General features: G+C 44.4%; 2 protein-coding genes across 8 annotated transcripts in view; one reads left to right on the forward strand and one right to left on the reverse strand.

Annotated features, from left to right (window-relative positions):
- Positions 1-27,349, reverse strand: part of LOC121698443 (dynein, cytoplasmic 1, intermediate chain 2a) — a 185,743-nt gene that overhangs the window by 17,137 nt on the left and 141,257 nt on the right. The window lies entirely within an intron of this gene.
- On the forward strand, positions 1,305-26,080 carry tlk1b (tousled-like kinase 1b). 4 transcript variants are annotated; one of them, XM_042080557.1, is made up of 23 exons: positions 1,591-1,713; positions 2,792-2,927; positions 14,688-14,812; positions 15,076-15,147; positions 15,237-15,275; positions 16,095-16,173; positions 16,305-16,351; positions 17,117-17,212; positions 17,566-17,652; positions 18,319-18,411; positions 18,913-19,023; positions 19,816-19,952; positions 20,069-20,257; positions 20,425-20,491; positions 21,130-21,227; positions 21,595-21,676; positions 21,883-21,974; positions 22,113-22,202; positions 22,329-22,498; positions 22,846-22,981; positions 23,394-23,505; positions 23,680-23,787; positions 24,241-26,080. In XM_042080557.1, the coding sequence occupies exons 3-23, from the start codon at positions 14,693-14,695 to the stop codon at positions 24,403-24,405; spliced, it is 2,190 nt and encodes a 729-aa protein (XP_041936491.1). In that variant the 5' UTR covers positions 1,591-1,713; positions 2,792-2,927; positions 14,688-14,692; the 3' UTR covers positions 24,406-26,080. The 4 variants fall into 4 exon arrangements, with proteins under 4 accessions (XP_041936490.1, XP_041936489.1, XP_041936488.1 ...); XM_042080556.1 differs by lacking the exons at positions 1,591-1,713; positions 2,792-2,927 and adding an exon at positions 1,305-1,415; XM_042080555.1 differs by lacking the exon at positions 2,792-2,927 and having other exon boundaries at positions 1,340-1,713; positions 17,123-17,212.

A 27,349-nucleotide genomic window follows, 5' to 3' on the forward strand; every position in this document is an offset into this window, starting at 1 on the left:
TGGGAGGGCCTAGTACTTTTCCAATCAAATAGACAGGCATGTTGCTCTGGAATTTCTGCTGTTCAGCAAAATCCATTCAGAGGCTACATGACCTTTCAACTGCATTTACCAGAAGAGAGAGGCCAGAACTGAAAGAGTTAAATGCAGCAGCTATAGTAATTTTGCAAACAAAGAGGGTGTATTGAACCAGTGTGTGAACTATATAGCACAGAGAAAAGAATGAGAGACAGATAGGGACGGATAATCCAGCAGACAGACAGACAGACTGACAGACACAGAGGACTAGAATGTCATTAACAGACAATACCACAACTTTTTGAATGTTGTCCTTCTGCTGAACTGACAGTCATGTGGTGACGTATTTCTCAACTCAACTCAAGAGGCTATAATTGCTTATGTATTAATTGGTCCCCTACCTGATTTCATTCTCATTAACACTTTGTGGGAATAGTAGCCTACTTTGCTGTGTTGTGGAAGCTTGCTTTGGCGGAGACAATGGCCACAGCAGAGGACCCAGCTGCGCTGAATAGATAAGCTCATACTGAGGGAGAATCAGGCTGGCTGCCTTTTTTTTAAATGGGAGAGCTATGGCAGTCATGAGCCAGTCATGTCATGAGCCTCCAATGGCCAGCTGTGGGAGCGGCATGGAAAAACAGGGGTCTTATATGGAAGTGCATCCTGGTGTAAGAAATTTGCTATAGCCTAGTCTTGGAATCACCCATGTCCACCACACACACACACACACACACACTGCTTTTGTTTGCATAGCCTACACTTTGAGACTATTGGCAAAAATGCCAGCTAATTCTGTAGGCTAAAGGCCACGTGACAAACATTGCGAAGCCAGCAATAGTCAGACCAGGGGTTAATTAATTACATCACTGGTCATCAGTGTGGGAATTATGGGAAGGCTAAATCGACATGGAAGTGTCAGTGAGAGATAATAAATGGCCATTGTATGCAAATACAATAAAAACATCTTTGGTCATTTAGCCTACCATTCGGTAGGATTAATCAGGTCAATGCATATTAAATAGGCTACTCTGAGGTGAAAAGTTGTCAACATTTTTAATCAAGAAATAAAGAAACCCTGTCCAAACTGTGCTGAACTGGTTCAGCCTAGATTCATCCATTAAAACGCGGCGACACACACCAGGGCAGTTGGGGAATAAATAGAAAATGGTAATTTTAAAATAGGATTTTTAAATAGTGCTCAAATATGGCGTTGCTCTGTGAGTAAGCGTTTTCTAGCATTTTTGGGTGGCCACCTCCTTTGTTTTCTCATCTCCTCGGTGGCAGTTGTGCTAGGTGCGCGGACCTCGCGATAGTGTTTGCAGCAGCAATGCGAGCAGTGACGCCAGTTGTAAAGGTTACTTCATACACGCTTATGGGCCACTTGAAGACGCACTGCAGAGGTAGGGAGAGATCATGATAAACATGTAAAAATTTAAATAAATACAGAAAGAAAGGAAAAGTCAGAGTTAGACTGTATGGTTGGACGATGACAGAGCTGGGGATTTTAATGCGATTCCGTGTCGTCGTCGCCTGTGTGAGCCTTCTTTCCCGATGTGGAAAGTGGCTTGATGAGTGTCCAAAGTAGCAGCGGCAGCAGTGGAAGTTTGGAGGGACCGCCATCTTGGTCCCAGTTCTCATCTCAAGCACCGGGCTTGGTTTCTCAACAAAATATCTCTGCACCGGTGAAGGCCAGAGAAGGTATGGCAACGACACAACAGACTTTGAAGTCTGATTTTTAAAAAAATGTTCAGTGTTCGGTGTGATATGATCCTATTTTCGTATAAATAAGGAATAATATCCAGCTAGCCTTGTCACGGGCCAAGTGATTGGTGGTCAGCATAGAAAGGCACCATCTAACGTTTAGCTAGTTTCGCTAACACGATGACCTCCCCATCAAAAATCCCAGTGCGGATTACAAATTATATTGTCTATGTAGTGTATGTATGACATTTAAATTGTCATAAATGTATGTTGTTGGTCTCGTTTTGTTGAATACTAATGAAATCGTGACACCCGTCAATAAGATTAACTTGGTCCGAGATTTGGTTATCGGTGTGCTAACGTTAGCAACCTAGCCAGAACCTGTTTGTGATCTCCCACTTAGTGTTGTAGTGGTATTTTATTAATTAAAGGTCTTAAATACAAAGATTGGTGAAACGTACTCATGCTCTCTCTTGTATTTAGTTGGATGTTATTGAGCGGTGTAGCAATATCCTCAGAAAGGGCAGAACGGAAATTGATACGTTTGGTCGTGCCGTCTGATACTTCAGAGAACAGTTGTGGTGTCTACAGCAAGTTCGTGGACACAGATTTTCGACATTGTTGATAACGTTAGTAGGAAATGTTATAATGGAAGCGTAGTCTTCAACTTCCGTCATCATTGCTTCGCATGATGGCAGGACACCGTACATGTTAACGTGATATTTTGCGGATTCTCTGGCAGTTGTCAACCATGTGATTTACACCTGCAGGTGATGGCCAGTCATTTGTTTTTGACCACTTCCACAACTGACTGACGATTTCACCTGATTAATTTAGGCCACGGGCTAAATAAAGTTACTTAAGAACCTCAGTTTAGTGCAGTTTCTTTCTTGTGTTCATACTAGTGAAGACAAAGAAAGTCCTGACAGACAATGCAACCACCCCCTTTCTAACATAGCTTCCAAATGCTGTACAGAAGACTTTGCCTCTGGTCATTGTGGACTAAACCATTTTAGAGTTAAATGAAAAATGTTCTGTTTCTGTAGTTGTCTTTGAATGTGATTGTGTTCTATAGGTATTGCCACAGCAAACTTCAGCCTGACATTCCAAGATAAGTGTTGTGCTGGCACCTTGCCCTGATGTCTAAGAATTGAGTGAGTCATCATAGTTGGGGAATGGTGCAAGTACATTTCAAGATCTGTAAAACAAAGGCAAGTCAGCACAATGTCTACTAGCTGAACAAGCTCTTTGTACGAAATTCCACCATGCCAGTTGTTCATTTGGTTTGCTTTCATGCATGATTTAGAAGATAGAATATAGTTTGTAGCTGTGTTAATTTGTGCAGAGTGTGTATGGTCTGACGTATGTGGATAAAGTGCAAGGGCTCACACATGAAATCCTGTATCAGCAGATAAATGTTACAGCGCTGTCTCTCTGCCTGTACGTGTCTGGAACAGGTGGAGGACTTCCAACACACACACACATACACAGTCAAAACAGCAGCAGCATGCATCCTAAATGCCATCTCTCCCTATCTAAGGGTTGACCCACCTGTCTGTGCAGGGGCTGTGACTTGGCAACTGACAGAATATTCTAGACTAATTGATGCACAATTCCACTGATGTGGGTGTGTGTGTGTGTATGAGAGAGAGAGTGAGAAAGAGGAAATTAATAACCTTTTGAATTCCAGATGAAGAAATTCAAAGTATGGGAATTCCATTTCACTTCAGATTCAGCTGCTGCTGATGGTGCTGATAGGGAGATATAATGCAGTTCCTCCATATAAACTCATGCTGTTACACAGGGGTCTCTTAACAGGTAGCCTAGCTTTTGAGCTACCAGTAGCTCCTCACCTGTTTCTGAGTTGCTCGCCAAAAGGTTAAAATAAAATGTAGTATCAATGTTATAAGTCACCCAATAAACCCGTTTAAATATCTATCCAGTCAAATCCATAGTCATTCCGCCCCCCCAGTTCACCGTCAAGACAAATTTACTCTGCTCTATTAGCCTAGTAGTTTGTGTAGTCAATGATGGTATACTGTAGGCTAACATTAGATGTAGTTGATGTTGTTAGCTGGCTGATGAGCCTACACCAGATTTGACCATGATCACTGAAAATAATCAGGCCAATAAAAGGCGAAAATATACTATTTTTGTGACATGGAAAACTCAGTTGTGACTTGTGAGTGTGTCTCATCTGCCGTACAATTTGGCAGTCGGTAAATATGTAACATCAGATGTAGCAGTGTAAGCAGAGAAGGTAAACAAGCTGAACATGCATAATAAGCTTATTGAAGTATTTTGGGTGGATTTTGGGGATCTATGTCAATATATGCTACTATTTATATAAAGACAGAGGTCTTGGCCACTTTCATTTGGTCAAATTAGCTCTCTGAGAAACAATGTTGGAGACACCTGTGCTACAGTAATCATGATGACTAATAGTAGAATTTATATGGTAGTAGTAATAGTTGTAGTTAGAATGTACACTCAGTATGTCAGTACATCTTCTCTTGGGTGAAAGTGAATTGCTACCTTGTGCTGCGCTGTCCTGATGCAACCTTAGCCAGGACCAGCTGCCATTTCCTCACCCTGGCTATCCCACAAGGCTTTGCAGTCTGCCAGCTGATGATGGCAGGAGATGGCTGATGAGGAAGTGTGTGCTTAGGGGGATGCCCGGATATCTCTCTCTCTCTCTCTCTCTCTCCCCCCCCCCCCAGTCTCATGTCTTTTGCTGTCAGTGCCTCCTTTATTCCTGCCATTCTCTTTATCCCTGATTTTGCCAAGAGATGATTACTCTCACCCCCCTTCTCTCTCTGTCTCTCTCTGTCTCTCTCTCTCTCTCTCTCTCTCTCTCTGTCTCTGTCTCTGTCTCTGTCTCTGTCTCTGTCTCTCTCTCTGTCTCTGTCTCTGTCTCTCTCGATCTCCCTCCCTATCTCATGCCCCCCCTCCATGCGGCAGTTGTAGGTGTTGGTTGTTTTGTATCTGTCAGTGGACTGCTTGTTCTGTGGGTGTTTGCGATTACCAGCTCTTCTGTTATCTCTTTCAAATGGTCGTCTCTGCTAGGCAGCAGGAAAACCATCCATTTTGCAGATACACTGTCAGTCTTGATGCAAATAGGTGTATGTGTGTGTTTGTGTGAGGGTTGGTGAGTGTGTGTGTGTGTGTGTGTGTGTGCGCGCCTATGTGCCCTGTTGAGCCTCTCCACTGCCCTTGTGACCTTCATACGTTCCTGTCCTCCTCCATCTTGGGGTAGAGTTTCCGTCTTCTTTTGAGTTGCCAGATTTGGTGTGACACCTCCTGTATGATGGTAACTTAATGATGTCAAGTTTAAGTTGTGAAGTTTAACAAACGGATATGTACACACACTTACACTTGGGCTTTAGGTTATATTTGCAGAGGTGAACACCGGCAACTGTGGACATTACACATAGTTGGAGGGTACACATAGCTGGAGGGTACATGGACATCAAAAAGGATGAGATGATGAAATGTACGTCATTTGGACCTTAACAGACCCTACCGGACTTGTGGTATAACTCCTCTGTGTGTATTGTGGCCGTGTCATCTGGCAAACGGGATATTTACCTGAATTTTCATTTTTTCGTCTGTAACGAACAGTCTCATAAGTGATTTGATGTGACAATAATTTGTATTTTTACTCCTAGCGGAGTGTTGATGTTGTGAGAGGAAAACTTCATTAGAATGGTTGGCATGTTGGCCCAGATGTGATTGTAAGCTGTGTCCTTGGGGCCTACAAGCAAGTTGTCCTCTGATCCTTACAAACTTGAAGGATACTTAATTGTTCAACAGGTTGAGAGTGGGGCAGTGGAAAAGTTTCCGCTGCTTGTATCACCATAACCCCTCCCCCCTGGGGTTTAAAGTCAGTTTTTGTCCAGCTTTTGTAGTAAACATACTTCCAGCCCCAAACAGATTTCACACTTCAGGCTTCAGGTCATACAAAGTTTAAAGGGCGCCAGCACTGCTGCGTAGAGGCCTTGACATTGTAGTTGTGTGCAAACGCTCACACAAGAGTAGTATGCAGAGGATATCTATCAGCGGCTTTAGTTTGGTCACATCTGTCCCATACAGAGACCAATCCTGGGGTAAGTTGTAAAATCCAATACTTTCGGCAGGTGTAAAGTTCATCATGTATAGGCGATTATTTGGTTATCCAGTGTTGCATCTGATCATTTTGTGTGCTTATTTTGGGTAAAAAAAGTACGTGTAGTTTTAGTTGTAGCATTAGTTGCAATACTCCTACAGGCAGGGCTACTGCGCTTACTGATTGTTTTAACTCTCTCTGTCCTCGGATCGGATACATAATGTTCACAGTAGGTGGTGACAAACAAATCTCCAAACATTTCTGGCAAAAACCCCAAGTTGATGACCACAAATTCACTCTAATGTACAGATTTGATCTCTAGTGAATAATAATTTGTCTATTGGCCTGTCTCTCAAAATGTGAAGTAGCCTGATATTTGCTCTTTTGGCGTTGAGAGTAGGTCTGCACGATATGGGGAAAATATCTTATTGCAGTTTTCTGACAGATATTTTAATATAATTTTTAAAGTGAAGTTTAAGTTTTGAAAGTGAAGCTTAAGTGAAAGTGAAGCTTGGTGAGCATGCCAAATGTATGAGAAGTACATTACTCCTGTTAGGTGAGCTTCACTGTCTGTCACACAAGGAGGATGACTTGAATATTGAAATCATAGATGAGACAAGATTAACCATTGAGACAGAGTTGTGAACTGCACAACTAATTGAAGCCTTTGCGATACGTAATTACATTAGTTCAAATAGCGATTTTGATTAAAAATCTGCTAATTGTGCAGCTGTAGTTCAGTTCCTGAGCACCCTTTGCTGATCTGATCTGTAGCTTGACTCGGAAGGAGTCTTCATTTTTCCCCACTATGAGGCGATTGTTGAAGTGTTCTTGCTTGTGATTCGTTACTGCTTGCTGATGGGAGAACAAATTGCAAACTCATCAAGCAGCATGTGGAAATGTTATTCACTTTGTACTTTCCACTAGATGACACAATGAGGCTTAAATGGCACCTTGGCTTGGTTCCTCTGTTTTACATACACTGGTAAAACAGTATAAAATGTGTTTTGTCATCTTTACAATCTGGTCTTTTTGTCACTCTTTGGTGATCGGTATCCAGGTTGAAACTAGAAATAGATGGAACTAGTTTAGCGATAGAAAGTTGCACACGCAGTCTCTGAAACTTACTCGGTTTGGTTGCTTTGGAAGTTATGATGTGCTGATTTTTTCTGACATTTGATCTGTTTCATATTGTACTGTTGATCTGTTCAGCTTTATATGTAAAAAAAAAAAAAAAAAACTGAACCATGAACAATGGGCTACCTACCCTCCCACACTCTGAGGAACTCCCATGACCCACTGTCTGGGAAATCATCAAGGAATGACATATGTGTCAGTGTACCTGTATCTCTCCACACATGCATAAATATTGGGCCCATGGTGTAGAAGCAGCAGTAGCATCGCCGTCAGAGAAACACTTGGCTATGTGTTGCTAAATGTGCAAAATGGCCCTCCCTTTACTTAGCCTTTTTCTCACATGAACCCCAACCTTGGTCGGATAACTGTTTTTGCGTTCCCACACACTTCCCCGCAGTTGCAAAGTAACAAATGTTCTCTGTTGTCACACAAAGGCATTAACAGGTTTGCGTCTCTAAGCACGTGAGAGTGAACATGTGTTATCTTGGCTATGAACTATGCTAGCTATTACTGCCGTTGCTGTGATGTTCAATCTTTGCTGTCTATCTTTAGTCGTTACCAGCTATCTCTTAACCAGTGGCAGTTGCTTGTGTGCTTGTGAACAGACCATCCCTTCAACCCTGTCCCTTATGCTGTGATGTAAACGTTATGCGTGTGTGTGTGTGAGTGATTTCACCCAAGCTTCAGAGAGGGTAAAAGACCAGTGTTGTCCAATTCAGAGTAGTGAGGATGAGTGAGTAACTTGGAGCAACAGTGGCTTTATGTGTCTGTGCCTCTCTAACACACTCTCCCATGCTCTCCAAACCACACACACTCACAAGCTGTAAGTGAAGAAACATGGAGCTACATATTGGAATGTAGTCCCCCACCACACACACAGTAGTCCTTGCTCCAAAGTACCCGCAAAGTTGCATACACTGCGGTATTTGCTCTTTAAATAGCCACATGATGTAGCCTATAGGCTCGCCTGGGTTGTTTGTGTGTCCTGCTTGGCCGAGGACGTAATGAAGTGGTGGGCTGCCTTGAAATGATGCTATCTTTTACTATCCCTTTAGAGGTGCTTGGTTCAGCATTAACGAGGATTTAATGAACATCCCTCGCCTAAATGGTGTCTTGGAATGGTTTAGGGATTGCCTGTGTGGCTTGACTCGGTGCAGACACAGACCGTCAAAATGGCTGCCTAATTTGGGTAGCTGTTCAGCTCTGATTTATTTCTCCAGTCTCTCACACTGGCTATGGCTTTCTTAGCAGTGCATGTTTGCAACCACGCACGCATACACTCTAGTGTTGCATGGTGCACCGATACTACAAAAGTATTGCAGTACCCTGAAATTAAAAACGTCACAATACCTAATTTTATAAGTATTGATACTTACAAGAATGACTGTTGTTTTGCAGTAAGATAAGTATTTCATGTCAGTCTAAGCAGATCATGCTTCTAGTGCTTCCTGTAGCCTATGTGTCTTTTCTCCACACCCACACCATATGATATGATATTACTACATTACATATGACATAAGCCATCATTTTCCGTGTGTATGTGTGTGGAGGGTCGAGCAGAGTCATTGGTGGGAATGACCACACAATGGCGTAAAGGTTGTGGGGGCCCCCAAATGAAATAGTATTTAAATGGAAATTCTTGATTTGGTAACGGCATCAAAGCCATAACAACACTAATACACACAAACTCACACACGTACACAGCCAGTGGATGAAGCTGGCAGGAAGCTGCACTGCATCTGTTGCCCTCGTGATTGTGATTTTAACAGTCTCAGGCTTTTTTTCCCAGGCTCTTTTATATGCCTGTTAAGATCCACCTCTTTAGAGTCTATTCGGCCTAACTGACAGCCATTGAGTTGACAAGTCGTTTCATCAGTGTACAAATCCTCCAGCTGGTGTTGATTGCACTCTCAACCTGTGTGTGTTTGCAGGAGTAGCTTGTGTCTGTTGTAATCCCTGAGTCTTGACGGCATGAGTCTGGCTTACCTGTTTAGCCACAGGTGGGGGGGCTAAGGGGGGGCTAATTACCACCGGTGGGGGGGGGGGGGGCAGTGGTCTGTGCTATGTGTCGGAGCACAATACAGGTTATTTTTTTATACATTGGAGTGTCTGCTAATGTCAGGATGTAATCTGGGTACCCAGAAGCTTGCATCATGCTGAACGAATATCTGGGCAAAAACCCTCACAACCGGACGATGCAGGGCTTAAAATTAAATAGGGGGGAATTCCCCCCCTTAGGTTATTCATGTAGGGGGGATTTACACAATTTGGGGGGGGGGGGTTCGATTCTGATACCAAGTCAAGAATTGCGATTTCGATACTTCTTCGATACTTTTTTAAAAATGTGTTTGATTTTGGGGCTCCCACCACCCTGACGTCATCAGTAATATATACTGTAATGGGATCATTCACAACAGTGGACATCCTAGATTCTGCTTGACTCTCTCCACACACACAATGTTAAATTCATATAGAGTGCATTTAGTTAATAATGTATTTTTTAATGTGTAGCATTTTACTGGTAATTTCTAGTAGCTAAACATATTTAGTAATTTGAATGCTCCATATTGATGTTTAAACTATAACACTTTAGGCATATCTTTAATGTTGTGTGTAGGTCTAATTGAGTGCACATTGGTGATGAGCATAGATATACTGTCAGTATATATATCTATGGGTGATGAGTAGGTGTAATTGAGTGCCTGTCACTTTAAGAAATACGTGAGAGTAATTAGCCTCCCTTCAGCCTGACGGTTTTAGCAGGGCTCCAGAGTGCGACCAATTTGGTCGCATATGCGACCTAAATTTTTAAAAGTGCGACTAAAAAAAATCGGAGGTCGCACTGGTGCGACCAGCTATTCGAGAGAGGAAAAAGTGTCCGCATTGAAACTCTACCTTTGGTTCAATAATAGACACATATTTGGCCTATATTGTGGTTTAAACAAATCACAGATAGTAAAGGGCGGGACCTCCCCTCTGATTGGCCGTGGCCCAGTGCCTGTGTGTAAATTTGAAAATGCGTGTGCTGCAGAGAGAGAGAGGTCAGAGACCCGTCAGATAAACAGAGTGGATGTAGTTGCATTACAGTGTGGTCACATAGGCCGAGATAAATGTCCCCTCTCCCCACTGCCTTTCGGTGGCTGGCAGCAGCAAACCGATCAGACGAGCCCGAGATGATGATCAAGTTTATCGTTGCCTACGATAGGCCTAGTGAAACTTCCCTTCACCAAGTTCAGTCCGAAATAATTATTCACCAGAAAAATAGTTTGAACGTAAACCCGACGTACAGGAATGCCACTTGCGCCAAATTTATAGGAGTCAATATTCGTTTTGCGCGTGAGTTGTGTAAACTCATTCTGATGGCATCAATCAATTTAATCCGGTATTTGGCGCAAACCGAATATCGCTGCTACATTTAAAGCCCGAATATTCCCTGCATGTATAACTGTGGTCATTGTGTACATGAATTGAATGGAAACATAGAGACGTCGAGCTATATCCTCACTTGAAGGAGCTTGTGTGGACAAATAGGGTGAAGAGTTAAATGGCAATGATATTATTATATACTCGTTAATCTGACTCCATTTGATTAATAATTTGTATCACCAATCAATTACCAAGTAACTAGTTTATCAGCTATGGAGGAGAATGGCATGGCACACTACGATAATTGAAGATATACTATTGGTAGGCAAATGAACAATTTAATAGGCATTAAGTCTTAAAGGTAAATGTAACCCATATCACTTCAGTTGAATGTACAAGTAAACTCACATAGTCTACTGTAACAAAGTAGCAAATGATAACAAAGGAAACTTAACCAATTCACAGAGGTAAACTTGACAAGTTAAAGGAGAGAGAGAGAGAGAGAGAGAGAGAGAGAGAGAGATCCAAGATGGGAAAAGAAGCCCCAAGATGGGAGAGAAGACAGAAGACCCCTGGAGGACCAGAGCCTCCACTTTTATCATTCACTTGGGCCACCCCCGACTCATCAGAGTCTTTGTTGTCTGAGGTGGATGGGTGTGGCCCAGGTGGATATCATAACTTTATGCTGCAGTTTAATTCTTAATCTACAACTATGCACAGATACATTCAATTGTATCAAAACCATAATCAGACTGTTGCCCATATTACAAGTATTAATTCAAGACCAAACATGAATGTATTATTCACAACACATATTTACAGAGCAATACTGTATGATAATGAGGTTGGCTTATCTCACCAGAAGACATCAAGTAGGCCCAGGACTGAGTTATCTCTCAGTAGAGGGACCAGAACAAGGAGCAAATGGTCACTTTATGCATGAGCGGGTGTTGGGGATCTTTGACCATGGCCAGCTAAGACAATACAGATCAAACACAGGCATCCACACATGTAAATTGACTGCAAAAGGCATTCTTGAGAAATGCATAAGGTTTGGGCAAAAGACGGGCCTTACAGGACACATTTAGATCGAGCATGGCAAGTCATTGCAATAGCCTATAATAATAGGCCTACCATTTTGTTACTGCATAGTGATGTTCTTATTGAAAATTTAAAAATACTAAAATTAAAAAGTAAATTGCATCGTGGGGCTGTCAAATGATTATTGCAATCATCATTGCAAAATCACATAAAAATCCCCCAGGCTACTTGGAACATCTCCTTTTTAAATTGTGCTCAAATACATTTCTATGGAAGATGCTAGCATGGCGAGCTGGTTTAGCCAAGGCCTTATGATCATGAAGGATAGTATGTAAGACATTGAGCCATGAGATGGGCAGTTTGAAGCCCTTAAAAGACGTGCACTGTTAATTTACTCACTGTTATTTTTATTTAATTCATCTTGAGATGTTTTAAGTTTAAATTTCAGCTCAGTAAAGCACTTAAAGCACCAACACTTCATTAAGTTACTTTTCTTGTAGAATTGTAAATCATAAGTCATAGGACAACCTATATAGGACAGTAATTAAGGAAAAAAAGTGAACCTGCTGCGGCGTTAAATGCGATGTGGTTGAAAAATTGGGTTCACCTAACTCTTGTGCTGGTGCACCTAAGAAAAAAAGTTAGGCGCACCAGTGCAAAAAGTCTGGAGCCCTGGGTTTTAGGCTAGTCGCTAGTGAATAAAAGTTGTGCATAGTGCATAAGGATATGTGGATGCAATTATGTTTTCTATGTCATTAGATAAAATAAATGTTCAAAAACCTAACAAGTCGAAGACAATCTTTCTGGGATCAAGTGTTGACGTGACCTGAGCTACCAGTCTAACCAAGGAGCTCTTACCAAAGAGTTTGCCATGGTTGCGTAGCCTATTTGCGTAAGCGCAAAGTTGTTCTCTCTCTCTCTCTCTCTCTCTCTCTCTCTCTCTCTCTCTCTCTCTCTCTCTCTCTCTCTCTCTCTCCGTGTGTGTGTGTGTGTGTCTGCGTCTGCATGAGGCTATGTTTAATTAAACTTGGTAGTTGATCCGTCCGGTCAATAGCACAGCATTCACGCCACTTCATGATTTATATTAACGTCATCAGACATGCTGTAAAAGTGTATGCGGGATTTTCTCGCGTTATGATGGCTAGAGTTGCGGAACTTGAACAAATTATGCGTAATACCCGCAATCCCGCAGTGACATTTAAGCCCTGCGATGGCTACTTTCAGAATCGCCCACTGATCTCACTTCAGCTGTGTTCATGGGGAAAAGTTTCTACTGAAACCTGTGCGAAATGGCTGCCAATACAAACAGAACTGAAACATGTTTAGAGTCGATTTTTGAAGAAATTGAAGTTTGCAACAACATTTGCTTTAAATCTCTGCTGAAGTTATGTCTCGTTTGCCTAAGGAAAGGACAGGACCTATTAGCCTGATTGCCAACGGGGTTTGGCAAAAACCTTGTCCATCAAACCTGGCCGGTTGTGGCTGACCGGCTAGCCAGAGATGGCTACAAAGGCAAGCTAAACGCCATCATTTTGGTTGTTCGTCCACTGTCGGCGGTATTTTCATGAAACACCCAGTACATGTGCATACTCACAAGGTCTGCCCCCTCCCTGGATTGGCTATTGAAAAAAAGCTTTGTTCGAAATCAGATACATTCTGATGTATACATTCCCCCCGCCCTATTTTCCCCTGAATCCAGGCGTATTCCTGACTAGTCAGGATGTAGGCTTATTTAGTTTGCTCCTGATGCTTAACTTTTTTTGTTTTTCTCTCTTTTTCTCTGGCTCACCTGTCACAATCTTGGTAGTTTTTTTTTTTGGTGTGTTTGCTCACCTGTCGCAATCTTGGTAGTTAGAACCGTCGTTCATGAATTTGGTGTTCCTAGAAAGGGTAGTTCCAACGATCAATCGCAAAAAGTTTAATGTTGGAACGACAGGTCGAGAGTAGTCATTGAAGCCTCCTTCATGGATATTTTGGGGTTATCAGCAAGCCAATAGCCTTAAAAGTCTGGACAATAAGCTATTTCTCGTATTGCTTATTGCATTGTGGAATACGGAAAGCTATTTAATTATGATGATGAGGTTGTGGGGTTAATGAGATAAAATGACCATATCAATGATGATGATCAACATGTTTCTATAGTATTAGTCCTGTATTTGTGTTGATCTGTCCCCCTTAAATGGAAATGTCTCTGGACCATTTGAGCTATCTGGTTTTTCCACCTGTAATTGGCATGGCATAATATGATCTGAAGTATTGTTTTGGGATCATGACTGATGTGGTACCAGCTAATGTGGAGGGGCTGATGTAGTCTGCTTGGTGCTGGCCTGTAGTAATCTAGAACTGTTGTGTAAAGCGCAGAGCGGGGGAAGTTGCCAATTCAAATCCCAGTGTTGCATGCCCTTGGACAAGGAACTTCATCTGCATCAACTCAGTCCACACATCTATAAATGGGCACCAGCTTCAGCTGGAGGGTTACCTGCAGTGGACCGGAGTCCCATCCAGAGGAGGTCTACAGCTCTTATCTGCTAAGCACCACAGAAACGGAATATAATGAAAATATCAACTTAACTGTGTGAGAGCAGTGTGCTCTGTGCTGGTCTGAATTGTGTGTCTGTGGTGTGTGCTGGTCTGTTGTGGTGTCTGTGGTGTGCGCTGGTCTGATGTGGGGTCTGTAGTGTGCGCTGGTCTGATGTGGGGTCTGTGGAGTGTGCTGGTCTGTTGTGGTGTCTGTGGTGTGCGCTGGTCTGATGAGGGGTCTGTGGTGTGCGCTGGTCTGATGAGGGGTCTGTGGTGTGCGCTGGTCTGATGTGGTGATGTGGGGTCTGTGGTGTGCGCTGGTCTGATGTGGTGATGAGGGGTCTGTGGTGTGCGCTGGTCTGATGTGGTGATGTGGGGTCTGTGGTGTGTGCTGGTCTGTTGTGGTGTCTGTGGTGTGCGCTGGTCTGATGTGGGGTCTGTAGTGTGCGCTGTGGGGTCTGTGGTGTGTGCTGGTCTGTTGTGGTGTCTGTGGTGTGCGCTGGTCTGTGGTGTGCGCTGGTCTGATGTGGGGTCTGTGGTGTGCGCTGGTCTGATGTGGTGTCTGTAGTGTGCGCTGGTCTGATGTGATGATGAGGGGTCTGTGGTGTGCGCTGGTCTGATGTGGGGTCTGTGGTGTGCGCTGGTCTGATGTGGTGTCTGTAGTGTGCGCTGGTCTGGTGTGGTGATCTGTGGTGTGCGCTGGTCTGATGTGATGATGAGGGGTCTGTGGTGTGGGCTGGTCTGATGTGATGATGTGGGGTCTCTAGTGTGCGCTGATCTGATGTGATGTCTGTGCTTCCAGGTGGGATGGAGGAGCTGCAGTCTCTGGACCCGCGGAGGCAGGAACTGCTGGAGGCGCGCTTCATGGGAGCGGCAGGAGGAGGCAGCACAGGGGGCAGCACAGGCAGTGCCAGCGGGGGCGCAAAAGTACGACACGCACTCAATTATACATGCACACACACTCACACTCACTCACACACACTAGTCTCTCTATCTCTTTCTATCGGTCAGTTGGTCCTTCTCTCATTCACACACACACACACACACACAACAGTCATCTCTCTTTCTATCGGTCAGTTGGTCCTTCTCTCATTAATGTGTGAGTACACACACACACAGGGCATGCCAGAAGACACATCATGTGTTCGGTTGTTGTGACGCTCTTAACATGTTTTGTTTTCCTGTTTTAGGGCTTGACTAACAATGAATGCTCCAATCACAGCTTTGGCAGTTTGGGCTCATCCAGCGACAAAGAGTCAGAGGTAAAACTGGCAAATACACACAAATATGCAAACACACTGGCTATGGACATTATATAGTGTACCTTACTGTCAAATCTTTTCTCCTCTAGAACTCTGACATGAAGCGGGGCGGCTCACCCGCATATTCGGTATGTATGCGTGTATGTGACTGCGTACGTGTGTGTACATGATGATCTGATGAATAGAAGCCATCACAGACAGTTGGACATTAAGTTAGTGTAGTTCATCTTGTCTTTGTTAATGGCTGCAGCTCAGCACAGCCCCTTTAAAGGCCAATAGCTCAGCCCAGCTGGAACTGAAGCAGCTTGGCATTTCTCTCAGTGGGAAAGAACATCCATATCATGTTCCATTTGGAGGAGATATAGCAGGCAGATAGTGTGTCTGCGTGTGCGTGTGTGTGTGTGTGTGTGTGTGTGTGTGTGCGCAGTTTGGAGCGTGGGGTATATCTGTGTTTTCCTTGGCTTATGCATGTGTATGTATGTCTGTGGACGTGTCTGTGTGCGTGTGTGTGTTTGTTTTGGCTAATATGCCAGGTTGTGTGTTCCGAGAGGTCTTGTGTCCTCAGTCCAGTCTCTGTTTTGTCTCAGCACGGGACATTCTTTCCACACACACACACACACACACACACACACACACACACACACACACACACACACACACACACAAGCTGGTCACATATGTGTGTGTGTGTATGCGTCTGCCTATCGTGTTATACCTGTGCCCTTCACTGTGCGGGTGTGATGTTGATGCCATGCAGAGCACCCTATTTTTGGAGCGACTGCAGACTTTCAAAAGCAGGCTTGTGTCGGAAAAGATTTCTCTTGGGTGTTGGCACTGTTGAGGCTGAAACCTGGTCTGGGCTGGTTTAGCTCGTCAGGGGCCACTGTGTGTTCTGGTTCTCCCTGGTTCCTGTGTCATTCGTCACATTCCTCTTCTGTTTTCCGTAGACTCCCGAAAAGAAGCACTCGGAATCCTCCAGAGGCCGGAAGAGGAAAGCTGCCGACAACCAATCAGAGAGCAACCAAGGTGAGCACGGTCACCCTCTCCACACGTGTGGCCATGGGAAGTGGAGTCAGGGGAGCTGTTTTTTTTCCTTCTCCGTCTCATGTTCACCAGTTTTTCAGTGACTCACAGTCTGTCTTTGTTCCCTTTTTTAGGGAAGTCGTCTGCAAGAGGAGGGCCGAAAATCAGCGACTATTTTGACGTAAGTGAAGTGTGTCCAGAGTGATGAATGAGGTTGTTTGGCGTCTTTGATGAATTGTGTGTGTGTGTGTGTGTGTGTGTGTGTGTGTGTGTTTTCCCTTGGTAACAACACACAGCCATTTCCAGTAGGATATGTTTGAATTGAAATGCATGGCAATGAGATCATACACGTAGAGACTCAAATGAAAATGATGCTTATCACTAGTTGGAAAAACAAACATTAAAGGCTTAGAGCCATGTCAATGTTTTGATTAGTTGATAAATTACTTGGGATTAGGTTTTCACTTGGGTGTGTTGTACTCAGGGTAGGAATTTCACGGCGGCCATGGCCGTCGTTGCCCCTTGGGTCGCTTTGCGTCCTACTAATAGCGATTTTTATTTAGCCTGTGGCCTGTCAGAATAATCTTAGGATTCACAGCGCAAATTAATTTAGTCTTTTACTCAGTGGAGAAAGTGACAGCGCAAGAAAGAAAGTGCGTCCAAATTCACCCATTCTTTTCAGTTGAACTACTCGTGAAGTAGCCTATTCATCACACAGACATCACAAGTATCACATAAAAGAGCTTTTTCTGACATGTGGCCTTTGTGCGCCCCACCAAATATGCCCAACTGAAGGCAAAGTGGCCTTGCCCCCAGAATGGTGAAATTCCAAGCCTGGTTGTACTGTATGAATAGGTTTTTGTATCTGTGTCTTATTGGGTATTTGTGTTTTTCTTTCTCTCTCTCTCTCTCCCCCCCCCCCCCCCCCCCCCCCCCCCATGCTCAGTTTCAGGGGGGAAATGGCTCTAGTCCGGTGAGAGGTCTTCCCCCAGTGCTCCGCTCCCCTCTGAACTCACATTCCCACTCAGCACCTGGCTCCATTGTGAGTGACCCACTTTCTCGCACGCACGCAGTGTCATACAGTAATTCATTAACACCCTTTATCAGTTACACATACACAGGGAGCACAAACAAACTGAATACACTTACATAACTCACTTACGTGATTTTACACTCCTGGGTGGTGTGGAGTTTTCACTTTTTAACTCAAGCGTATAAACAAAAATATATGTTCTTTTAGACTGTGAAACAAAAAAACCAATAAACTATCAGTCAAATGAAATAAATCGGTCATTCCTGGTAGTTTTACCAGGCCAGTGTTCATCTTAAAAATCCACTGTAATCCACTTGATGTTTTGGGTAAAAATGAAGCTTGATCTGTGTTTTATTCTTCAGATCAGACAGAATAGCTCCTCCCCAACCAGCCTTTGCTCTGCGGACCACATGATGCACCCTAAACAGCTCAGCAGCAGGAGCATGCAGGTGAGACTGTCAAGGTTCTCTTTCTTTCTTTCTCTCTTTCTTTCTTTCTTTCTTTCTTTCTTTCTTTCTTTCTTTCTTTCTTTTCTCTCTCACTCACTCACTCACTCACACACACACACACACACACACACACACACACACACACACACACACACACACACACATATACTCACTCACTCACTTATTCATACACACTGTCTCACACAATAAGCAGGCCTCCTGCTTCTTCACTGAGTCACTCACATGGCTCTGTCCTTTCCAAACATTTGAACAAAATACCCATGTGTCATGTGAATTTTCATTAGCATTTTAAAGTATTTGTCTTCTCCACCTCTGTCCATGTCCATCACTGGTTTGTTCAGGCACCCACTTGATCTCTGTTGTCAAAGTCTGCTTTATTGTCAATTTTTTCACATGTCAAGACATACAAAGAGATCGAAATTACGTTTCCCACTATCCAACGGTGGAGACAAACATAACATTCAAGTAAACGATATAAAAAGTAAATAAGAAGGCACATACAATGAAGAAATAAGAGCATCAAAATTTGGGTTGAAATTGTGCATACAGTAGACAGTCAATATAATAGTGCAAAAGTCAGGCCAATAAATGGCTGAGGTAGTTGTGCTCTGTCTCTCACTCACTGTCCCTCTGTGCCTGTCCCAGACTGACCTGACTCTGCTGAAGCTGGCAGCTCTTGAGAGCAACAAGAATCAGGACCTGGAGAAGAAGGAGGGGAGGATAGACGATCTGCTCAGGGTAGGAAAGAGGACGTGTGTGTGTGTGTGTGTGTGTGTGTGTGTGAAAGAGAGGGAGGAGGATTGGTGGTGTGTTCAGCAGGAGCATGGACATCAAATACACAATCAATATGATGACAAATATTATACAAATGTTGGAAGATTATGGATCATTTGGTGGGGGCTGGGGGGAGGGGGCAGAGATGACCAAGGGGGCAGAGATGACCAAGATTTGGTCCAAGCTTAGGCTTTTGTTTGGATAGAGCGCATCTTGAACTGGAAGTCTGTTGTGCTTCTATCCATTAGCTACAAATGACTTGAGTCGCAGCTGTTGACAGGTGTGAGCTGTTAATGATGTGTGTGTGTGTGTGTGTGTGTGTGTGTGTGTGTGTGTGTGTGTGTGTGTGTGCGCGCGTGTAAAGAAACGGAGCTAATAGAGATCAGAGGAGAGAGAGATGGAGGAAAAACAGTTAATTATCCAACTGTTGATTGAGTGGAAAATTCCTCTTTTTTTTTTCCCCAGGCAAACTGTGACCTCAGGAGACAGATAGACGAGCAGCAGAAGCTCCTGGAAAAGTACAAGGAGCGCCTGAACAAGTGCATCACCATGAGCAAGAAACTGCTCATCGAGAAGGTACCAGTCCTCTGGAAGTGGTCACTCCCTCAGCCCCTCACACACATAGAGGATGTGCTCCTAGGTGTCCCACCTACTGGACGGATGTGAAACCAAATCTATGAGCATGTGATGGCAGGCATTGGACAGAGGGGAGAACTACAAAGTGAGATTAGTGATCTGTTGAGCCAGAAGTGCTTTCAAATATGGCAAACTTGGTTTTCTTTGAGCCGTTAAATTTGCAGTATGGCGGCCTACTCTACATCAATCAATTTAGAAGCCCAGATTCTAATACAGGCTAAATATTTAATTAACAAATAATTAAACAAATGACATGGAAATAAGGTCCCCTGTGGCTGCAGTAAGAAGTGTGCTAAATTGACTCTATTTAGAAGCACACTATTCTGTTCTCCTGAATCCCCGTTCCATGATTCTTAACTTCTACGTTCTTCCAACTGTAGCCTTAACTTATGCTGGAGTGGAGCAGAAAAAACATACATTATGCATGTGTGCTTATGTAGTGGTTATAAATAAAAATAGACAAATGTAGAAATAATGAGGGTACAGTCAATTAAAAACAAAATGATGTGTTGATTTCAAACAATGTCGACACATTTTCTGCATGTAAACGATTACGTTGACGCGTTGCGGCAGCACGAGTTGTTGATGATGGTAGTGTGTAGGTTGATATTAATTACCATAATATTAATTGAAAGGATTAGGATGACAATGTTGGCAATGCCCACAGAGCTAAAGATGGTAATGACAACTGCAATGATGATTGTTGTGTGTGTGTGTGTGTGTGTGTGTCAGAGCACACAGGAGAAGCAGTCGTGTCGGGAGAAGAGCATGCAGGACCGACTGCGTCTGGGCCACTTCACCACCGTCAGACACGGAGCCTCCTACACAGAGCAGTGGACTGACGGCTACGCCTTCCAGAACCTCGTCAAGTAAGAAAATGAACACACACACAAACCCTGTTGAAAGGTATATTATTAAAGTATTTGAATGTGTCTGTTAGTGTGTGTATGTGTTGTGGTATCTAATATGCGTGTGTGTGCTGTAGGCAGCAGGAGTGGGTGAACCAGCAGAGGGAGGACATTGAGAGGCAGAGGAAGCTGCTGGCCAAGCGCAAGCCTCCCAGCTCCAACCCCTCCCAGAGCCCCTCCCCCAACAGCGAGGCCAAGCAGAGGAAAACCAAAGCAGTCAACGGAGCCGACAACGACCCGTTCCTCAAACCCAGCCTGCCCACGCTGTGAGTGTGTCCGCACGTGTGTCAAAGACGGGGCACACACACACACACACACACACACACACACACACAATGGATACCATAAAAAGCACAGTCCCTCCTGATGTCTAATCCAGACTGCAAATCTTTCTCTGTGTGTGTGTGTGTGTGTGTGTGCGTGTGTTCAACAGGCTGACTCTAGCAGAATATCATGAGCAAGAGGAGATCTTCAAACTGAGGCTCGGCCATCTCAAGAAGGTGAGTGACACACACACACACACACACACACACACACACTCTAACACACCCGCAAGGTCACAATCACATACACATAAACCCTCTGTTATTCGTCAGGACCTTTATTATTAGCATTACGACAGATGGAAATTGATAGAGAATCGTCTCTATCCCCTTTATGTGCCAGCAATTGTTTCTCTGATTGTGTTCCCTAAGGAACCACAAAACAACAGCACAGTACTAGTAGTCTCCGCGTTCTCGATCCTAATCTCGCCGGCTGTGTTAGGGCCCCACGAGAACAGGGGTCCAGTCGACCATAAACGTCAAACACAAATCCAGCCAGGCAGAAGAAGTGGCTTTATGGAACATTGTGTTCCTGACTGGAATAACATGCTAACAGTCCTCTCTCTTTTTCCCTCTTTCTTTCTTTTCCTCTCTCTCTCTTGCTCTCTGTTTTTCTGTCTATCTCACTCACTGCTCTCTCCTACTCCTGTTTTTCCTTAACCTTACTTTAATTTCTCTCTTGTGCTTTCTTGGTCTCCCTTCCTCCCCCTTGTGTGTGTGTCTGTCTGTCTGTCTGTCTGTCTGTCTGTCTGTCTGTCTGTCTGTCTGTGTGTGTGTGTCTCTGTGTCTGTGTGTCCGTCTCTGTGTGCTCTCAGGAGGAGGCTGAGATCCAGGTGGAACTTGAACGACTGGAGCGTGTGCGGAACCTCCACATTCGAGAGCTGAAGAGGATCAACAATGAAGACAGCTCTCAGTGAGTGCACACGCGCCAGGGACGCCCCCATAGCCCCTCTTCATGTCCCATCCCACTAACAGCACTGCAACCTTGAGTAGCTTTTGTTAACTGGATACCAATCCAATACATCCAATAATTTCCTCTCTTAAATCAACCAAGCTGTGAGTAATCATTAGTCTGGATGCGTTCTGGACAGGCCCTTCAGCCGGTTGCACCAGTTGAATGTGAACTTGTGATCAAACTCACACTTGACTGGTGCAACCGGCTGCTTCTCTCTCAGCCTACACAGCCCCTTTGGCCCTACATGACACATATGCCCTTACCTAGGCACACACACATTTCCTCTTGATGGGCTATATCTTGACTGTGTGTGTGTGTGTGACAGGTTCAAAGACCATCCCACTCTGAATGAGCGCTACCTGCTGCTGCACTTGCTAGGCCGAGGAGGCTTCAGTGAAGTTTACAAGGTGAGACAAGGTTTTTCTGCCTGGTACTTCTAAGTTATTAAAAAGTATGAAAGAAATGACTAGTGTCATAGACTAGATCCCTAATATGTGTCTCTTTCTTTAGTATCTGTCTGTCTCATGGTCTCACACTGTGCCAACCTCCTTGTAGCTCTTCTGTATCTCCCATGTCTCATGTCTCATGATCATGTGCTGTGTTTCTCTTGAAGGCGTTTGACTTGTTTGAGCAGCGCTACGCTGCAGTCAAAATCCACCAGCTCAACAAGAACTGGAGGGAGGAGAAAAAGGAGAACTACCACAAGTAGGAATGCATTCATCCTCCCTCTCTCTCTCTCTCTCTATCCCCCCTCCCTCCCTCCCTCTCTCTCCAGTCCTTCCATTTTGTCAGTAATTCTTCACAGCCTGTGCTAATCACCTCCCCACTTCTCTTCATTTGTAGACATGCCTGTCGAGAATACAGGATCCACAAGCAACTGGACCATCCCAGAATAGTCAAATTGTATGACTATTTTTCCTTGGACACAGACACGTGAGTTTCAGCCACTTTCTTCTCAACAAATACGTGCACATTTTTAGTTTCATGTGTATATATTCGCATGGACGTAATCACACATGCATGTTTCTCATGGTCATTGGTCTGGCTTTAATGGGTCAGGTTCTGCACGGTTCTTGAGTTCTGCGAGGGGAACGATCTGGACTTCTACCTGAAGCAGCACAAGCTGATGTCTGAGAAGGAGGCGCGCTCCATCATCATGCAGATCGTCAACGCGCTCAAGTACCTCAACGAGATCAAACCGCCCATCATCCACTATGACCTTAAGCCAGGTAAACACACACACACACACACACACACACACACACACACACACACACACACTAGACCAGTTTCTCACAGAGGCAGTGTGTTCAATCTAATTCTAGGTTTGTAACGTAATATGCACATAATGACCTGCATGAACATAATGGCCTACACATACCTGCACAGATGCACATGAACTCTGACCTTAAGTCAAGGGGAGCAAACATTATTAGCACTGCCACCCAGCCTGATGAACTTGTTCTAATGCATTTTATTGTTTTGAGAAAGCTGTTACCATGCAGTGTTGGCATGCTTCACTCTATGCAACCGTGTGACCTGAACTTAAAGGTGTGTGTGTGTGTGTGTGGGGTAGGCAACATACTGTTGGTGGATGGGACAGCCTGTGGTGAGATTAAGATCACAGACTTTGGCCTGTCCAAGATCATGGATGACGACAACTATGGCGTGGATGGGATGGACCTCACTTCACAAGGGGCCGGAACTTACTGGTGAGTGAGAAGACCTGAATGCACACGAAACATAAGACTGTAAGTGTAGAATCCACCTCAGAGTTTTAAACATAATACTGCATGTGTAGAATTCACCTCAGAGTTTTAAACATAATACAGTAAGTGTAGAATCCACATCAGAGTTTTAAACACAAGACTGCATGTGTAGAAGTCACCTCAGAGTGTTCTGGATGTGTGGATCAGCTCAATTGTTCTGATGTTTCACAAACAGCTTTATTTAAATAGTCATAATAATCCATAAACAATCCATAATAACCCATACAATTCCATAACAAATATGGAAATCTGCTCTTTGAAAGAGAGTTTGATTTGGAAGTTTGCATTTATTTCTAGTTGATGTCCAATGTAATGTGCCTGTAGTTCATGACACTCTTGTGTTTCCATTGTACAGGTACCTGCCTCCAGAGTGCTTTGTCGTGGGAAAAGAACCTCCAAAGATCTCCAATAAAGTAGACGTTTGGTCTGTGGGAGTCATATTCTTCCAGTGTCTGTACGGCCGCAAGGTAACAAAGGCGCCACACACACACACACACACACACACACACACACACACACACACACACACACACACACACACACACACACACACACACACACACACACACACACTGTGTAGCCTCCTTGAGAAAACGAGATCTCTTGCTCGTATATTTACACTCCGTCCCTTGTGTGTGCAGCCGTTTGGGCACAACCAGTCTCAGCAGGACATCCTTCAGGAGAACACCATCCTCAAAGCCACTGAGGTGCAGTTCCCTGTCAAACCCGTCGCCAGCAACGAGGCCAAGGTGAGTTACACACACACACACACACACGCACACACACACACTTGTGAAGAATTGGCACCATATTTATACTTTAGGCAGAAAAACATGTTACAACGGTCCCCAGTCTACCCTGTTCCCTAAGACACACCCCTGAAACATGTTACAACGGTCCCCAGTCTACCCTGTTCCCTAAGACACACCCCTGAAAGATGTTACAACGGTCCCCAGTCTACCCTGTTCCCTAAGACACACCCCTGAAAGATGTTACAACGGTCCCCAGTCTACCCTGTTCCCTAAGACACACCCCTGAAACATGTTACAACGGTCCCCAGTCTACCCTGTTCCCTAAGACACACCCCTGAAAGATGTTGGCTCTTATTTTCCCATCCCAATTTTTTTTTTTTTATTGTTCGCATCATAACCATGACCTTGCATTGTGCGTGTGTGTGCGTGCGTGTGTGTGTGTGCCCTCAGGCGTTTATCCGGCGCTGCCTGGCCTACAGGAAAGAGGACCGCTTTGACGTGCAGCAGCTGTGCAGTGACTCGTACCTGCTGCCTCACATGCGGCGCTCCAATTCGTCGGGCAACCTGCAAGCCCCGCCCTCTAGCCCAGCCTCCTCAGGCATCATCTCCTACTGAGCAACCACCGGATTGGCTGATCGACCTGACTGACACGTCATCTGTCTAACCATGCTCCTGCCCTGTCCCTGAGATGTGATGCGATTTGATGTCTGATAGAGGGAGGGGAGGGGAGGGGGGGGGGGAGCTGGCCACTTGGCAGGAACTCAGAAAGGATAACACTCTCACCCACTCGCGGTCACCTGACCAGCCATGGCCGCTGTTGTTTTTGTTTTGTTTTTGTCAAGTTGCACTCTGTTGCTGGCTGTGGCGTAGTGGGGGGGGGGGGCGGAGAGCAGGAGTGAGCGTTTCTCATGCTGAGGTGGACTTGGGAGATCGCCCCTCACGTCAGCGGGTGTGGCGGTCACGTGTCGGCACGACTGGAATGCTATTGCCATGGTTACAGCTGCCGTGGCAGCAGTGAGAAGCTTTAATGCTGGGATTCAGAGGCACTACCGCATGCGGCTCCCTGACGAGGTGTGTGTGTGTGAGTGTGTGTGTCTTTGTACGCATGAAAGACCTGCAAGTGTGCCATCCCTAACTGCAGCACACTGCAGAACACAACCTAACCAAATGTGGGGTATGGCACGCCTGTGCTCTCCATGAGTGTGTGTGTGTGTGTGTGTGTGTGTGTGTTTGTGAGGAAGGGTGTCACAGTGAATGTTGGTGCAGGACTGTTGAAATTTGGATCTCTCTTTTGTGTAAGTGACGAGTGTGTGTGTCAGCAGAATTAAACAGTGCAGGACTAACACACCCATATTTTTTTCCTCTCTCTCTCTTGAATTTTTTTATTGTTCTTTCCAGAAATGGTTTGATGTTTTGCTGCTATTTTATGTTGCTTTTAATTTGAATTCAGAAGCTGTCCAAGCTTCAGGTACAAGCTGTACAGTTTGTTTAAAAAAAAAAAAAAAAAAAATGTTCAATTTAATTATTTCAATTACTAGATCACAGCATGCAGAGGAAAACGCTGAAGTGTGTGTGTGCGGGTGAGAGTATGTCAGTGTATTGTCCATGTGTGTGTATGTAGTATTTTCCTTTTTTGTTTTTGGATACGAGTTCTGATTGAACAGCTGGTGGGCCGGACCCTGCCCCAGTAATCGTGCCGCCACAGCTTCCACACACTCGGATACGCTCTCTTCATGCTCATGTTGCTAGGCAGCCTTTGCCACCCCCTGCCACACACACACACACACACACCTCCCTCCCCCCCCCCCCAACCCCCCCTTGCAGCTAGGACTGGAACCAATGCAAAGGCTGCCTAAACAGCCAGCCACCACACCCCACCCCACAAACATGTGGAAGGACAGATGAAAGAATGACAAGATGACTGGATGACCGATATGTGAACGAGTGAGTGAATGGATGGATGAATGAGGCAATGTATGTGGGTGGACGAAAGGCTGAAGTGGGGAGAGCGGGAAAAAGGATGAATGAATCAATAAATTGCTGAGTGGATGTATTTGTTTAAAGGGATAACGTTCCAGTGGTGTTCCTGGTGAGAACGTGAGGGGTCTGCCTGTGTTCATTTTTTTTCTCCTCCCCTCATGATTTTAGGTTTCATGCTATGGCAGATTGCAGACCCCCCTGTGTTGTACCCCCGCTCACGTTCAGAAACAGTTGGACTGTCTAAAATGCTGCTGGAATTGTAGAGAATGTAGCCAAAAAACAGTAATAAACGTCAAAAAAGGCTAAAACATTTGTGTGTCCGCATTCTTCTATGTCCTCCGTGTGTGTATGTAAACACTTAAATAGTAACAGTAAGTATATTGGCGTCTCGAAAATACAATGGAAATGTTGTTGGCTGGCAAAGAGCTGACTCATCTGTTGCTATGGTAACAAGGAATGACACCCCTAGCTGTTCTAGATGGCCCTCTGTCTCTTGTGTGTCCTCAGATAGACAGTGATGAAATGATTCTGGAAGGAAGGATATGATGGGTCACTGGGGGAATTCAACCAAGCATGTGGGTTAGTGACGAAGTTAACACAAAGGTCTCCACCTGGGTCTTCATTCTCCTAAAAAAAACCGAAACCTTAAGCCTCTTTTAGGTTGTTTACTTCTGACATCTGGTTAGTCACTGCTGTCTGGGGGACTTGTGTGAATCGTGCAGATCCGACGAGTTATAATTTCATCAAAGTTAATTCTGTATTAAAATGACTACATAAACACATAACCTACCGTTACAGTCCATGAAACATAGGAAGTGTAAGACAACACTATAAATCAAAAAGCTGCGCACGTAAAAATCAATATAGCACTCGTGATCGTGGGACCCCACTCTCACTCGTGCTATATTGCTTAAGTAGCACACTAGCGCTACATTTTACATGACTAGCAAAAATACAGTTGGATTTTTTTTTTTAACCTTGTTTGTTGGGTCAGTTTAGGTCAGTTCCGGACAGACTAGCAGTATTTTGTCCTGTAATATTTTAGTAGCAGCCTAACGTTATATCCAACTCTACCCCCTTTCCAACGTGTAGCCTAATGGTAACGTACTTGTTTAGGCTAGCAGCTTGTTGACGTCTAGTAGCCTAATGAGCCGCTGGTCTAGGCTTTTTCGTAAATGCAACCCGAAGTGACAAGTGACGAACTGACTTATTTTCAATGACACCTACCACATAAGGGCGAGAAACTGATGTGTGGGCTTATCCTAACAGACAGACCGCACTACTGTTGATACATTTTAACTGTACATTTTCGTGCAGAATAACGTTATTTTGGGGCGCATTGAGAAAGGGGGCAAAGTGAAGTGAACTATTTTGCACTCTGTTATGATACAGTCAGGTCTAGGGTAACACTATGGCTAATATATGCAACTTTTCATTTACAGAATGAGAGAATTTGATGAGAGTGAGACACTAACAGTTTAAGAAAGTGGATGAGGGTTGTAAAACAAATTGGAACTGGTCTTGGTTACAGGTTGAAACGGAGATTGAGGTCAAGACAGCCAAACACAAATTCAAAATG

The sequence above is a fragment of the Alosa sapidissima genome, chromosome 23, assembly GCF_018492685.1.
Source record: "Alosa sapidissima isolate fAloSap1 chromosome 23, fAloSap1.pri, whole genome shotgun sequence".
Taxonomy (NCBI): Eukaryota; Metazoa; Chordata; class Actinopteri; order Clupeiformes; family Clupeidae; genus Alosa; species Alosa sapidissima.